Source organism: Sus scrofa, chromosome 4, assembly GCF_054392235.1.
Source record: "Sus scrofa isolate SSC_HxYL_T2T_F1_AM1 chromosome 4, Sscrofa_HxYL_maternal_Yorkshire_Landrace_v2.0, whole genome shotgun sequence".
Taxonomy (NCBI): Eukaryota; Metazoa; Chordata; class Mammalia; order Artiodactyla; family Suidae; genus Sus; species Sus scrofa.
In genome coordinates this window covers 87,916,679-87,932,986 of record NC_139386.1, presented here as the reverse complement: position 1 = coordinate 87,932,986, position 16,308 = coordinate 87,916,679, and the positions used below count along the sequence as shown (strand labels likewise).

At 47.9% G+C, this 16,308-nt stretch overlaps 2 protein-coding genes across 6 annotated transcripts in view; one reads left to right on the top strand and one right to left on the bottom strand.

The window, feature by feature from the left end:
• RCSD1 (RCSD domain containing 1) overlaps nucleotides 1-16,308 on the top strand; it is a 501,912-nt gene that overhangs the window by 249,247 nt on the left and 236,357 nt on the right. The window lies entirely within an intron of this gene.
• Nucleotides 1-16,308, bottom strand: part of CD247 (CD247 molecule) — an 89,810-nt gene that overhangs the window by 7,343 nt on the left and 66,159 nt on the right. For both annotated transcript variants that reach the window (XM_005663131.4, NM_214155.2), the window contains exon 2: nucleotides 657-760. In XM_005663131.4, coding sequence (XP_005663188.1) covers nucleotides 657-760 — 104 coding nt within the window. The remainder of the gene's footprint in view (nucleotides 1-656; nucleotides 761-16,308) is intronic.

The following is a 16,308-nucleotide window of genomic DNA, read 5'->3' as shown; positions in this document are numbered from 1 at the left end:
CAGGCTTTTGCTTTTTTTTTTTTTTTTTTTTAATAATAAAAGCTTTTGCCAAAGTCCAAAATCCAAAGGAGAAATGGATGAAGTCATGGAAGTCATAACAAATGTAGTTTCCTTTCCAGAAGTCCTTCCGCCCTCTGGCCACGCCATGGGCCCCCTTCGCCCCACCTCCCCAACCCCGTCTCCAGCCCCAGCCCCTGCCCCTCCAAGAAATAATGGGTCTACAAGGCACCAGGTGAAAACCCTGAGCTCTGGGCCAACCCTTCCACGCAATGATGAGGAAACTGAAGTTTGAAGAGAAAAGGCTGGTGGGGCCTGGGTCAGCAGCTGGACAGAAGGATCTGGAAAGAGACTGCAAGTCTCCCACCTTCCTGCTCTTCTCTGCCTGAAGCAGAACCCCCTTTTTTGCCAGCAGAACCCCTGATTCTCTGATGTTCACACAACTATGTGCCTCCTCACTAAGGGGCCAGTACCAGGCTCACCCTCCTACTCTGTCCTGCTCAGCCAGACACCACTCCCCACACCTTCTAAGACAACCCAAAGTGCACACCAAGCCTCAGGTACCACCCGAGCTTGAGACTTTCCAAGACCAAGGCCCCTCTGAATATCCATCAAGTTGGGGAGCCTATGCCCTCCCCCTAGAACCCAGTGGTACCCACCTTCTCTCTCAGGAACAGGGCAGTGATGATGACACCATAGATGAAGAGGATCCCATCCAACAGGTAGCAGAGTTTGGGATCAAGCAGGCCGAAGCTCTGCGCAGCTGTGTCAAGAGATGAGGTTGGTCAGCAAGGCCCAGGTGATGAGACATGACCCCGCAACCCGAGGGCTGTGCCATGACTGGTCAAGGAAATCATAACAGCGAGCCGGATCCATTGTCCACACCCCAAGTGACCACAGCCTCTCTTCTACCCCCTTGGACCAGCCCCTGGGAAAACCTAGCCTGCCCCAACAATGGACATGGTGCCTTGGTGGGGTCACAAACCCTAGAACACAGGAGGGAGGCAGAAACTCAGTGGCGTGATGAAACCGTCCCATGTACAACAGAACTGCGGCTTCAGGGCATGGGAACCCAGCTGGGTGTGAGCCCAGTCTGAACCTTGCCCTCTGTGGTTTTCTTTTTTTTTTTTTTTTGCTATTTTAGGGCCGCACCCTCGGCACATGGAGGTTCCCAGGCTAGGGGTTGAATCAGAGCTGTAGCCACCAGCCTATACCACAGCCACAGCAACGCAGGATCTGAGCCATGTCTGTGACCTACACCACAGCTCATAGCAATGCCAGATCCTTAACCCACTGAGCAAGGCCAAGGATCGAACCCACATTCTCATGGATCCTAGCTGGGTGAGTCACGAAAGGAACTCCCTGAACTTTACACTCTGAAAGCCTCTATAAGATACCCACATCTGGATGAATGGCACCGCCACCTGAATTAGGATATATTTACCCCTGAGGCCTGCCCATGGAGAGAGAACAGGACTGATGGCTAAATGAGATCATTTCAATCTCTAAGTTAATTGGGACTGTGAGAATTTGGGTTAACTCTCCCTTCCTGACTCCCTGCTTCCTTGGTGCCAGGCACAGAGCAGTGGGGTCTGGTGCTGGGCTTCCCTTCCCTGGGCACTGAGGGGTCTCATGATCAGCAGACAGAGATACCTTTTGTTGGTCCCCTTCCCTGCCTGAACCTGGCAATCTCCCTGCTCACCAGTCCTAGTTCCACAGCCTCAGCCTCATCCCTTGTGCTCCCGTCCCCTGCTACACTTGTTATTCCCAGGACACACCTTGCTCTTCCAGATTTTGCTTCTGTGTCTTTGCATGCACTACCCCCTTCACATAGTCCCTCCCTGCAATACTACCATCTGATGCATTCTACCAGAAGCAGCTCAGAGGGGCCCTCTGTTTACATTGCACCCCAAATTGCCAAGGGACCCCTAATCCCTACTGCCATAATAACCTGTCAAACTGTTGTATGCATATTAGTTGGCACTTGTGCTGCCATACAATGGTATTTCGGCAGGAGGTACAGGAAATATTCTGGTTAAATAAAAGTTAGCATTTTTGCCTGAAAGCTCCCCGCTCTGTGAGTGAAGAGTCACGGATTTTAGTCTAGGCTGTTATTCCTACCAGGTATGTGCGCAGCATCTCAAGTTGTAAAACGGGGTTTAGTAGGCGCCTCTCTCCAGCCCTGTCTGGTATCACAGAAGCAGAGATCTCGGCCGCCACAGTTTCTCCAGGCCCCGGCCGCCCCCTGTTGGCCGCCTGCGACCAGGACTTTGCTGGGGCTAAGAAGGCTGCCTCATCCTTACTAGCTTTTTGACTTGGGGCGAGTTTTTTTACCCTATTTCATCTGCCTTTTCTGTTCACCAGGTGAAAACTGCAACATTTCTTTAGGGTTTACTCCGTGCCAGACATGGCTTTGATGTAATAACTTGTCAGGTCCTCCCAAGAGCACCATGCAGACACGGAGGCACAGAGAACCTCAATGTGAGGCAGCCCTGGACGACTGGGGCAGTGCATCTCCCCTCCCTTCGCCCTCCCTCTGGGCCCAGCCCTGCCCACCCCGCTGCAGCCCCACCGCAGGAACAACGTTTTGGCTTCTCCCACAAGCCCTGGGAACAGGTGACTCAGGGCTGCCCCAGAATCCCCACCCCCACCCCCTGACTCCCTCTGCCCTCAGACCTTTGACCCTAAGATTCCTTCTGCCTTACTGCCCCCAACACAGCTGATCTCTTTGTAAACTTCCCACAGCCCCTGCTCAGAAACCATCCAGGAGCCAATCTTTCAGAGTAAAGTCCAGCCCTGATTTAGAAGCCCAGGTTCAGTTGCCAGCAGCCGCCCCCATACTGCTCCCCAATCCTGCTCCAGCCACCTGCCTTTGCTGGAGCTGGTTCTTCTTCCCTGACTGCCATTGCTGGCACCACCTGCTCTTACTTAATTGCTGGAATGGGACTTGGGTCCCGTGTCATGTGCCCCAGTGAGACTCCAGTGTGCTGATGGAGGTGCAAGAGCCTGCCCCCAGTAGAGCTCTCGAAGACATAGTATTTGAGTTATGAAATTCCCCTCCATCTAGGCCAGAGAACAATAGCTGCATCTTCTTCCTTCTTGCCTTTTCCACAACCCCCAACAAAAGAGTGCAGGATACAGAGTAGACACTCATTAGACACATGGAATTTTCAGGGAAGATGTCCAGCTCTGGCCCTGAGGCAAAGCCAGAAGCCCCCACTGACCCAAGGCGGGGGTCTAAAGGCCTCTAGGAGACAAGCCAGCCCCCAACAAAGGCCACCAAAGCTGGGGTGATTTTTTTTTCTTTTAGGGCTGGAAAGGAGGTGTCAGTGGCGATTTATGGGGGTGGTTGAGCTTCAGAAAAAGGGTTGGGAGAAAATCGCTCAGTTACCTGTCACATAAAATGAGAACAGAAAAATTACTGGACAGTAAATTTAGAACAAATAAGAAGAAATATTTCTTGGTGTTGTGCAGAGCCAGCGCAGTGGGGGAGGGGACTGGCCACCCTCCCCAGAGATAAGTAACAGGGGCACTTCTTTCTTTCTTTCTTTTTAAAGAGCAGCATGATTTTATGACCAGTGACAAGTGTGCTGTGTGTGGTTTGGTTGAGAAGAGGCTATTAATTGTCACACACTCCCCAGGGTAGGAAATGTGCCTCTACCTAGTCTAGCTGTGCCGCCGCTGGGAGCAAGAGCACTGAGGAAGGCTGTGACAGTTCTCTAAGTTCCTTGGAAGGACCCAGGATCAAATTCAATTATGTGATGAATTAAGTATTTATCGGACATCTACTTGATGTCAGGGGATATTGAAATAGAAAGAGCCCTGGGAGTTCCCGTCGTGGCACAGCAGAAATGAAACCAACTAGGAACCATGAGGTTGCCGGTTTGACCCCTGGCCTCGCTCAGTGGGTTATGGATCTGGCATTGCTGTGAGCTGTGAGGTCGCAGACGTGGCTCGGATCCCGAGTTGCTATGGCTCTGGCATAGGCCGGCAGCTGTAGTTCCATTTAGACCCCTAGCCTGGGAACCTCCTTATGCTGTGGGTGCAGCCCTAAAAAGCAAAAAAAAAAAAAAAAGCCCTGGATGGGGTGTTAGGTGGGTTCCATAGCAATACAGCCGTACCCTACAGCAAGTATAAATTCCACTGCCAAACAAAGGATGAAATTAAAGCTGTAGTCTTTCATACGCACTATAGTTTTTGTGTGCTTCTGAGCTATGTATCATTGAACTTCTCTAAGCCTCGTCCTCATCTATAAAATGGGGACAATAATATTACCTGTCTCATTAGCTAATGGTGAGGCTTGAGAAAATTATCATGGGTGCAGGACCTGGCAGAGAGTGGCTAAGTGCCGTCATGCCAGTGCCTGAAAAGAGCCTTGGTGGTCAGCCCAGGCCCCTGGACACGCAGTCCCTCCTGCAGTCCAGGTTGGTGTGAACATGTGTGGTGCCTGGGCAGCAAATTGAGAGCATCTGCCACCAGCTTCCCATCCCAGGGCACCGCCCAGCCCTGGTTGCCACTTCCCATCTGAAGCACCGTGATTTTTACTTTAAGCGTAATAAACTGGAACCTTCTTGCCAAGTAGCAGGTGTGAAAAGAAAATCAAAATTGCATCAGTATTTTTAAGAGAGCTCTCAAAAATGGAGCCAGGAGGCCATTAAGGTAGTATCACTTAGGCACGTCTTAGCCTGGATGGATCTGACCTTTTGACCTGATGATGTGATCCTGAACACCTGCCAGAAACTCCAGATACTTATTGGACCCCCTACCCTAAAATAACACATGACCGTCTATCTACTTACGGGACCCCACCCCAACTCTAAAACAACTTGTGATTCCTTAAGGACAAATATTTTTCAATGCACGCCAATTACAATTCTTACCAGGCAACTCTTACCAGCCTGGTGGCTTTTTGTCTTTATAAGCCTTGGCTCTTTCTCTTCCTTGGAACATTCGGGGTTGCCCAAATCTACATCTCCCAAATTGCATAACTTAAGACCCCAAATAAACTCTTTTCTTATTTGCATCTCCTGTGTTTTTTGGTTAACACAGGATGCCTGGGGCAGGCTCTGTGAGATGCCCAGAGGAGGCTCTACGGGCTAGAGACAGATCACAGCATATCAAGCCATATATAGGTTCATTGTGTCTAAACATGTTGAGTCTTACTAGTGAGAGTGAGCCCAGCCATCTCTATACACCCTTTTGACATCTTCAAAAAAGCCCTGAGTTCAGAAAGTTTCATGGCACTGACCATTAACCAGAAGATTCTGGGGCCGAAGAAGGCAGCCTGGAGGAGGCAGCTGCCCTAACAGAGTCTGGTCTCTCTGGGTGAGATGTATTTGAATTGCTACATTTGTCGCCCATGTGGACTGTGAGCTTCTGTGGACAGGATGAAATCACACTGATCCTGCCACAGCCTGAAGCTGCAGACAGCACTGGTGACCCCTCACCCTCAAACAAATCCTGTCTAGAAGCAGGGCATCCGCTGAACTCCCTCTCATCCAGCTAGGAAGGATACCTCCCATTTGAACCCCAGTTTGTACTTTTAAAATGACTTCTTGTGCCTGATCAAGTTTGATTCTCATGAGAGCCCAGAAGATAGACAGGAGGCTATTTTTGGGTCCAGTTCACAGGTTGATAAACTGAGACCAGAGGAATCAAGTAACTCCCCTAAGGACCTCTGCAGGTTAGCAGCAGAGCTGGATGGGATTACTGGTTTCCTGATCCCAGCTACTTACTTGTCCAACCTCTCTGCCTTAGGTGCACCTCACCTTTGGGTGCAGGACACAGAGTTTTCACCTAGCTCTGAATTCACATCCCTTACTGTTTGCTGCTTTTGACACTTAGTCACAGAAGCTTGTGAACTTTTCACATCGTGTCTCCCTCCCCAACAAGCCCTGGAAAGCACAGATGATGCATTTTGGTTTCACTTGCTTATTTCCCCTCCTCAGTAGCCCATATGAGGCCACTTATGAAGAGGAAAGAAAAGAGGCCTTAGAGCCAGAAAGACTAAGATTTAGATTCTGAATTTGCTGCTTACTGGCTTTGTGGTTTGGGACAGCTTTCTTAAGCACTCATGCCTCCACCTGCCAAAAGGGTTTCACAAGACTGACTTCACAGGGTACTTATGCAGATGAAACGAGATAACAGTGTGTGGGGAAGTGCCCTGCTTGGGGGCACAGGCTGAGCCCAGGAGTCTCAGGTGAACTTTTTTACCACCATAGAGGCTCTGGAGGACAAGCAGCAGCAGGGGTGGCCCAGAGCTTCCCGCTCCTTCATGCCAAGGTTGGAGATGGAACCTGGTCAGCTTCCCCAGCTTAAGATTGCGCGACCCACCTTTCAGAGTATATGGGGATAAAACCAGACAACGAATATATATCAAGTGCCTGGTACATAGTGGGAGCCCAGCAGTGTGTGGACATCCTGAGATCTCCTGGCTTCACAAAATGATAACAAGGTAACTTGCATTTGCACTCAATGCACAGTGTAGAGAATTCTTTGCCCTTGTGTTATCGGGTTTAGTCCTCAGAACAGCTCTGTATGATATGGGCAGAATTATTGCTCATTCTATTCAGATGAGCAAATTGAGGCTCAGAAAAGTCACTCAGCTAGAAAGTTCCCAAATTTCATACGATGCAAAGTCTCTCCACTTTATCCTGGTGCCTCTGAGGTTCCTCTCATCCAGAGAGTTTCCCGCCTTTTGTAAGAATTTCTTCTCCGATACCTCCAGCCTTTGCTTGAAAGTCTTGAGTGATGGAGAATTCACCACCCATCAATTGCCAGTGGAGACCTCTAGTTTTTAGAGCTTCTAAAAAACAACTTTGTTCTTAGTTCTGCCTCCAGAAGCACAAAGAACACAGGTACTTCCACTTCCATAGGGTCTTTAAAATCTCCCCCTTGTCCAGCTTGTCTTCCCCTTAATAAGAAGCACTTTAGCATCTCAGCAAGAAGACATCCTTTGAAGGTAGACAATTGGTGTCCAAGTCCTGGCCCCGCTACCTAACTAGCTATGAGAACGTGGGGTAATCACAGCTGCCTCCCAGGGTGTGTGAGATAAACAGGATGGGCTTGGTACATGGTAAACTCAGTACATAGGAGCTAATGCTATCAATACTAATAGCCTATGATTCAGGTAGGAGCAGACGGCTTCCAAGCCTCCCTGACCTCCTTTTGCATCTCCAATCTTGAGCCCAGGGTCCTGCTGCTGCCCAGCCCCACCCTCAGACTCAGACACAATGGGTGATGACATTGCAGGCTAAGAATTTAGAAAACAGGAAGTCATGTGTTTTCAGGAAGGCAGTGGCAGCCTGTGCTGGCCCCTCGACCACAGCACCCCTGGCAGCCAGACCTCCCCCTCAGGGGAGTTGCTCTCTTTCATTGAGCAAATAACTTTCACTGTAGCAGGAAAGATAGAGACTAGACATAGAGGATAATAGTTATAACCGCTAGTTGAAGATTTCTTCTGCGCCAGGAAGCACATGTGTGCTTTCTCATTGGATCCTTACAGCACCTATGAATTTATAGCCGGAAATTTGAGACAGAGAAGTTTAAAAACATGCCTAAAGTCTACAGCCAGAGTTGAACCCAGGCCTATCTGCATCCATAATCCAGAAACCATGTGGTCCAAAGTCCTAACCATCGTTTGGTATTGCCCTTGACCACTTCCTGGTCTTCAGAGATGGGGAGAAGGGATCCTTCCTTCTCAGGGGATCTATATTAGCAGGTGATATTCTGACTTTACAAATGGCTTCTTTCTTTAAGGAAGCAGGGGGCTGAAAGGCCTAGGGGGTTAACAGGTATAGCTGGCCTGTTATCAAACGAGAGGTCAGGACCCACAGCAGCCAGAGCCCGGTGAGGCTGATCCACTTGAAGACATCCTAATCACCTTGACCTGCAGAGCAAGTCTACATTATTTATGAGTACCACATAATTTATTGCTACTCAACTTTACTTTGTCGGTCTCCTCCACCCCCTCCCCAGTGTTGGATTTCAAATATTCATGTTTCATTGTAAAGCTAATCATCTGATCATAACCATCTACAAATAATATTCCCATAGACAAGGAGATTGATTTCATAGAGATAACAGGATTATGGGTGAATATTTCCCTTCTTGTATTTTTATTTCCATTAAACATTATGTTTGTGCAGTAATTTTTTTTCTGTGATCACTTTTTATTTTTAAGTAAATCTGCTTATTATAAAAGTACAGAAAAGTAGAAAAAAAATCAGAATCACCCATAATCACACATTCAAGCCACTATTAACTTGATGGCTGATTGCTTTCCAGTGTTTGTTATTTATAAATTGTAATCATTTTACATAAAAACTTCCCTAAAAAACATTTTTCAGTTATAATTATAATTTAACATTAGATTTTTCATGTTGTTTCATATCTTCATATTTCATGTTACTTTATAGTTTTACTAAATATTTTTTAAGGGTTACATAATAATCCTTCCGCTATTTATTTAACAATTCCCCCATCAACGGCTATTTGTTTCCAACTTTTTCCCATTGTAAACAATTCTTTGATGAACAGCTTCATTCCTAAAGCTTTTTATAGGTTTAGAATTTAGTCAATAATATTTTGAAAAATGAAAGCTAGGACAATTGGCCCAGGAGAAAAATCAGCAAAAGATATAAGTAGGCAATTCTCAGAGGAGGAAAAATAAATTGCTTACAGACATATTAAAAGATACTCAATCTCACTACTGGCCAGGTAAATAAAAGTATAAAATGCCCAAGAGATGAATCTCTTCCACAGCTGGCCAGAAGGCCACAGCTGCAAGGACATGGGGAGGAAGGGCACTCCTGGCAGAGGAATAGCAGGTACAAAGGTCCTGTGGTGAGCCCATGCCTGGCATCTGCTCAGCAAGGAGGTGGGTGTGGCCAGAGTAGTGTAAAAGAGGGAGAGTGATAGAAGATGAGGTTAGAGGGTGACAGGAGGGTAGGAGCATTAGTTAGAACCTCATTGGCTGGTGGATTTTACTCTTATTAAGATTGCAGTGTTTTCTCTTTTTAGATGTTATTTTTGGTAATTTCAAAAACATGAAATAAATTTAAAAGAAAAAAATTAAAGCCAACTGGATAAATTTGGTTCACAGTTACCTTGGGCCCCTGGGTTGGCTAGAGAGGCAGGACAGGTGAGCTGCAGGACGAGCCTAAGATCTGGGCAGCACTGCCAGAGTGTCGGCCTGCTCTGTAGAGACCCTCCAAGAGTTGTCTTCATTTACCTCACTCTAGTAACTTTACCTCTTTCTGCCCTCAACCCAAAAACCAAGCTATGATTTCCACCCAGATAGTAGTTTTATTTCTATTGAAGGGATGGATGCAAATCCATTCATTCTTTTGTTCTCTCTTTGTTCATTACAAAGGACCACCAAGCCTTTGTTTCTGCTATGGGCTGAATTCTGGCCCTTCAAAATTCATATGTTGAGGGCCTAACCCTCACTACTTCAGAATGTGACTCTATTGGGAGATCTTTAAAGAGGAAAGTAAATCAAAATGAGGCTTTAGGGTAAACCCTAACCCAAGATGACTGGTGTCCTATAAGAAAGAGGAGATTAAGACACAGTCACACACAGAGCGAAGACCATGTGAAGACACAGAGAGAAGACGACCATCTACAAGCCAAGGAGAGAGGCCAGAAGAAGCCAGCCTTGCTGACACCTTGATCTCAGACTCCTAGCCTCCAGAACTGTGAGAACATAAATTTCTGTTGTTTAAGTTGCTCAGTCTGTGGTCCTTTGTTAGGGCAGCCCTAGCAAACAGGTGGTTTTCTTCTCTGAAAACAGTCACGATGATTCCTAACTTCTGGGGAATTGTAAAGAAGGGACGTATGGCATGTAAGCGACGACCTAGCACAGTGCCTGACATGTAGTAAGTATCCGAAACACTGTGTCAGGCCATGGTTATTAGGGAAAGGTGCAGGCACTGTGCTAGGCAGCGAGGAGCAAGCAAAGACTCAGATCTAGCCTCACGGCCGAGCAGGGAGGTGAACAAGTACACAGATCGTCCCCAGAAGAGAGATGCACAGGGCCCTGAGGGGACCCAAGGGAGATGGCGCCTTTGTCAGTGCTCTGGGGATAAAACAGTGACAGGCAAGTGACCTCTTCTGGTGAGCAGAATTCATGTTTTGGGTCTTTGCACGCATTCCATCTTCCCAGCAGCCCCTCAAGGCCTGCAGGCAAGACTTTGATTTTAGCGGACAGCTCTTGCTCTGTGCCAGGCACAATATAAGATATATGTATACATATACATACATATACACACATACATTTTATATATATATATAGTGTGTGTGTATCTATATATAAAGAGAGCAATATATACACATACGTATATATGTCTGCTTATGCATATATATATACACATATATGCATGTATGTGTATATATACATCTATGTCTATGTCCATATCTATATCTAGAGAGACAGAGAAGGAAAACAGGGACTCATTCTGCCCTCTTGCCTCTAGCTTGGACCTGCGGCTTTCCTGCTCAGCTCCAGGGACGGTCATGGTCATACCAAACATTTACTCTATGCTTCCCATCTACAAAACCCTTTTCTATTCTTGATTTCATCTCATCCTTACAAGAGCGGCGTGAAGTAAACTGAGCAGATCTTATTTGCTCCACTTTATCAATGGAGAGCCTGAAGGTCAGGGAGGTGAAGTGACTCTCCTGAGGTCCCAAGGAGCATATGTAGCAGAGCCTGAATGAGGGGCCAGGTCTCGCCAAGTCTTTGTTCCTTCTCACACAGCACAGAGCCTACAGCCCTCACGAACATAAGCACCATTTAAAACCCACTCTAAAGCAAACCCTTCATGCAAAAATTCCAGGCAGAATTTTGCCATTTCTCTGAAACTTTAATTTATTCTTCAGATAAATCCTCATGGTATAAAAAGAGATATGCACAAAGATATTTATTGCATCATTATCCGCAGGAGCAAAAAACAGAGAAAAAAGAAAGAAAAACAATGTAAACGTCCACCAGCCTGAAACCAGATAAATAAATATTGGTTTATTCATATATAGTAGTTCAAGAAAAACTAGCACAACAGAGAATTCTGTTGTGCTGTTAGAGAAAGATCTTCCAGATTATTAAGAGAAAAAAAGCAAGCTCTAGAAAGGCATGTATAATATTTGTGTAGAAAAAAGAAAAGGCAGGAATTCCCATTGTGGCTCAGCGGAAATGAATCCGACTAGTATCCATGAGGATGTGAGTTCAATCCCTGGCCTTGCTCAGTGGGTTGGAGATCCAGCGTTGCTGTGAGCTATGGTGTAGGCTGACACTGTAGCTCCGATTCAGCCCCCAGCCTGGGAACTTCCACAAGCCACGGGTGCAGCCCTATAAAGCAAAAAAGAAAAGGCATATTGTGTAGGCTGCACACGTGTGCATATATATATATGTAAATACATAAAAACACCTGATGGAGTTTCTGTTTGGGATGATGACAAAGTTCTGGAAACAGTCACGATTTTAATAAATCTCTCCATTTAGGACTCTCTAATTTCTGTAAACACGGTTTATGCTTTTCAGTGTAAGGTTTTGTACATACTTTGTTAGGTATATTCCCTTTGTTTGAGAAGAAGCCATTGACCAGGAGAAAATATATTTAAATCACAACTACAAAAGAGGATTGAATCTTGAACATATAAAACTCTAAAATACATAAGGATGTTGGGGAGGGAAATTGCTCTGTATCCTGTTGTGATTACGGTTACATGAATCTATCCAAACTTTATTATTATTTTGTTTTTTAGGGTCACACCTGCAACATATGGAAGTTCCCAGGCTAGGGGTCGAATCAGAACTGCAGCTGCTGGCCTAAGCCACAACCACAACACAGGATTCAAGCTGCGTCCACAGCTCACAGCAAATCCAGATCCTTAACCCACTGAGCTAGGTCAGGGATCAAACCTGAGTCCTCATGGATACTACTTGGGGTTGTTAGCCCTGAGCCACGAGAACTCCCTATCCGAAAATTTAAAGCTCAGAACTAAATACCAAAAATAGTGTATTATTAATTATCATTACTATTAAGTCTGTAATTTTTTAAAAAATAGAAAAATCTACAAGACAGTAAAAAAAAAAAAAAAGAAAGAAAAGAAAAAGTTCTGGAAACAGTTGTGATTGTTGCACCACATTGTGAATGTACTTCATGCCATCAAACTGTACACTTAAAAATGCTTAAATGGTAATTTTATTTATACTTTGCCACAACAAAAAAGTTTCTAGGAGTTCCCATCATGGGGCAGTGGAGACGGGTCCGACTAGGAACCGTGAGGTTGTGGGTTCAATCCCTGGCCTCGCTCAGTGGGTTAAGGATCCGGTGTTGCCGTGAGCTGTGGTGTAGGTTGCAGACGCGGCTCATATTCCACATTGTTGTGGCTCTGGCGTAGGCCAGCAGCTACAGCTCCAATTCAACCCCTAGCCTGGGAACCTCCATATGCCTCGGGTGTGGCCCCAAAAACAAAAAGACAAAAAAAAAAAAGTCTCTATATCATCAATCATATCTATCTAGCTGTCCGGATAGCTACATGCACAAAATACATTATCCACAGTTAACTCCAGAGAGTGGAAGGGGAAATTGAGCAAATTTTTCTTATTTTCCACACTTACAACTTTTTGTGCTTTTTGAAACTCTATGATAGTATATTACATTTCTAACATTAAACAACACAAACAAAAACAAATGACATGAGTCAAACAAGGTGTGTGCCGCACAGTTCTAGGCAAGAAGAAAGTAGAGGGACGGGGATTGTCTACCTAAGAAAGCACCTTGAACTTGGCTGTGGCTCAGTACATTTCTGGTGACTTGCTGAAATACTTACTTGAAGTATTTCAAATGTACAGAAAATTTCACTCTAATGGTATTTTTATGTTCATGCTTATAATACATGTAAGCACGAACATAAAAACAATGACTGCTCGTGAGTAACTTAATCGCTATCGTTGTTAATATTATCCAGTGCTCCAGAAGAGATGCTTTCAAACAGAAGTCCCTCTGGTCCCCATCCCTAACATGAGAACCAGCCCAGGCAGGGGAGAGCTGCTCTGACCCACTGCCTCACTCCAAACACGCCCTTGCTTCCTGAGTTAGGCACCCAAGAGGCCAGGCAGGTTTCTGAGCATCAGTAGCTGAGCTGCCTGGGCAACCCGAGAGACCGTGCTCAGAAAGGGAACCAGAAGGGCCATTCCTATGGCCCTCATCTGCCCTCTAGGAACCATTCTGCTGGCCCCAGGTGACTGAGGGTAACTCCTCTAGGTTCCCGAAGCACCCCCAGGGGAAACCTGTGTATCTTTCTGCTTGACTGACGCCCCCTCCAGCCAGAGGGCTCCTCGAAGCAGGGGCCATGCCTCCTGCACATCTGTAGGCCCTGTGATGGGCTTCCCTTGTTACACTGGTTGGGGGGTGGGCAGCAACGCTCACGATGAGGCCCGCCACTGCACCAAGCTTCAGCTTCTCCAAGACAGGGGGAGAGGAAATGCTGTTTTGATTTGAAGTCAAACATGAATACCTCAGGGGATAGAGCAAACAACTCCCTGAGATTTTAAGCCTGAGAAGGCTCAGGCTCACTGTGCCCGGTGTGGGGGTCACTGCTGGAAAGGAGATGGGGAGAAGCAGTGGCCTCTCCTGGAACAGCTTGTTCACAGTACCCCTGGGCCCCTGCCACCCAGGTCTGACAGGAATGCATCCTGCCCCTGGATGTCACAGCCCACCTGGTCTGCTCAGGGGCTGGACTTTCTCTCCAACCACACCCAAAGCCCAGCTGTGCCAAACCCCAGCCCCAAAGTCGCCAACCGAATTCATGAAGGACAGCCTGCCTCCTGAGGGAAAAGAACCCTGGGCCGGGCTGAGGGGCCTGAGACCCTTCCTTCCCACGCAGTCAGGGTGGGCTTCCCGCGCTGTGGGTCGCGCTGTCCCACCACCTCTCAGTGCGGTTACACTGGGAGCAGCAGCTCCTCCCCTCGGCCCACAGCTGGCTCCTTGCTCGAGGTTTCCTGTCGAGCACTGCCATCCAGGGCCTGGGTTATCGCCCGAGATCTCCCATCTGAACTTGAACTGCTCACACACTCTCAGGCGCCCGCCCCCACTTGCGGTCCCTTCCCCCCGGAACCGCACCGCCCCCAGCCTCTGCGGGGAGGTCTACCGGGGTGGGAACGCTGGCTCGGGGGTGGGGCCGGAGGGGCTGCCTCCCAGATGAAGGAAAACTGTCCAAGAGTACCCACCCCCAGCCCACCGAGATGCAGGGACCAGGCCAGGAAGAGGGGGTAGACAGTGACCAGGAGAAGGCCTGGCTCTGGGTCACTGGGCACACGGTCACACCTGTCCACAGTGGTACAGCCTTGAGGACAGGCTGCTGCTTTCCGATCTGAAGGCCCAGGAGAGGAAAAGCCCCTCTGGAGACGTAAACCTCCACCTGGGGTGGAACCTCAATCCCGCCAGCACTGCTCCTCCTTCCTAGAGAACCAGGAGGAAGTGCAGGGGTCTCTGTGTTCTCACACAAGTGGGGGACTCCAAATGTCATCAAAGCTGCCACTCTCACAATCCGCAGCTGCTTTCATTTTGGAGCCCTGAGCACAGTGTCAGGGCATCCTGGGGCCGACGCCCAGCAAGTGGAGAACACTGGATTTTATCTCCACCGCTCTGGGTGGGGTTCTGGGAATGCACCTGTCAGAGGGGCTGTGTTCTCTTCCACGCAGCTGGGGAGTGGCCCAGGAGGCAGACCCTGTTAGCTTCTTCTGATTTTTTCTGATTTGAGCTAATCAGGTCGCATGACAGCGTACATATAAATAATACAGAAATTTTTTTTTTTAAATCTTTTGTCTTTTTAGGGCCACACTCGCGCGGCACATGGAGGTTCCCAGGCTAGGGGTCTAACCAGAGCTACAGCTGCCGGCTTACACCACAGCCACAGCAACACCAGATCCGAGCCGGGTCTGTGACCAGCACCACAGCTCACGGCAATGCCAGATCCTTAACCCACTGAGTGAGGCCAGGGATCAAACCTACAACCTCATGGTTCCTAGTTGGATTTGTTTCCACTGTGCCACGGCGGGAACTCCCAGATGCAGAGAATTTTGCGTGAGGACAGAAAAAGCCAGCTGAGCTCCTCTCTGGGTGAAAAGAGGTGGCTTTACTCTTGGCTGTCAGCAGAGCCAAAGCCCTCAGCAGAGCTTGCCAGTCAGGTCTGGGTCTTGCCAGAGCAGCTCAGTGAGTCTCTGAAGACATGCTTCCTGGTGTTCTCTTATATGCTTTACTTCCCATCACCTTCTGGGTTGGTTGGGTCTGGAAGATTCTCTGAACACATCCAGCCCCACCTGAGCATGTGTGGACAGGCTGCTCCTTGAAGGAGGGCAGCCCCAAGGCTCTCTGTCGTGGACACAGAGCAATCTAGCAGGGGCCAGTAACCCCATGCTCTGTCGCTTCTGTCAAAGAAACAACCCGAGGGACCACGACCCTGATGTCACAGGTCCACGCTGTGTTTGTTCCCCATGTTTCATGTATTGAATGTGATCTCAAGGGGACGTTGTGCCTTCTCTAACATGGCCACCTGGAGTTCTGCCTTGTTTAAAATATACTAGGAGTTCCCATCGTGGCACAGCAGAAACGAATCTGACTAGGAACCACGAGGTTTTGGGTTCTATCCCTGGCCTTGCTCAGTGGGTTAAGGATCCAGCGTTGCCATGAGCTGTGGTGTAGGTCACAGACGCAGCTCGGATCTGGTGTTGCTGTGGCTGTGGTGTAGGCCGGCAGCTGTAGCTCTGATGGGACCTCTAGCCTGGGAACCTCCATATGCCTCGGGTGCCTCCCTAAAAAAGAAAGACAAAAATAAAATATACTAACAAGGACTATGGTCCTGGCATTTCTTTTTCTCCTAGCTCCGCTTTTTTTGACATCCAGTCATTTGCTGAGGACCAGCTCGTTTGATACTGGGGCCTGCCGGGGAAGACCTTGCTCCCACCTGTGTCTTGGGAGATTCTGAACAGCTGGTGTGAGACGCCAGCCTGGGGGGCGCCAGGAACCGGGGTGGGCGTCTCACATTGCATCACCACCGTCTCTTTACGGCGGCCTTTGTTATTGGTACCAGAGCCACAGCTGCTCTGACAATTTAGGGACTCTGAGTGGTTTGCTCAGGGCTATGTGGAAATAGGATGGGGGGCCTGGGCACTTCAAAGCATGCTTTAGACCCCATTGCAGGGTTAGTCGGCCAAAGAGAACAAGTCCAATTTTCCAAACAGAGCAGAATGATCCGTGAAGGAGAAAAGAATATTGCAGCCAAAATGGAGCTGGCACCTTGCCCCTG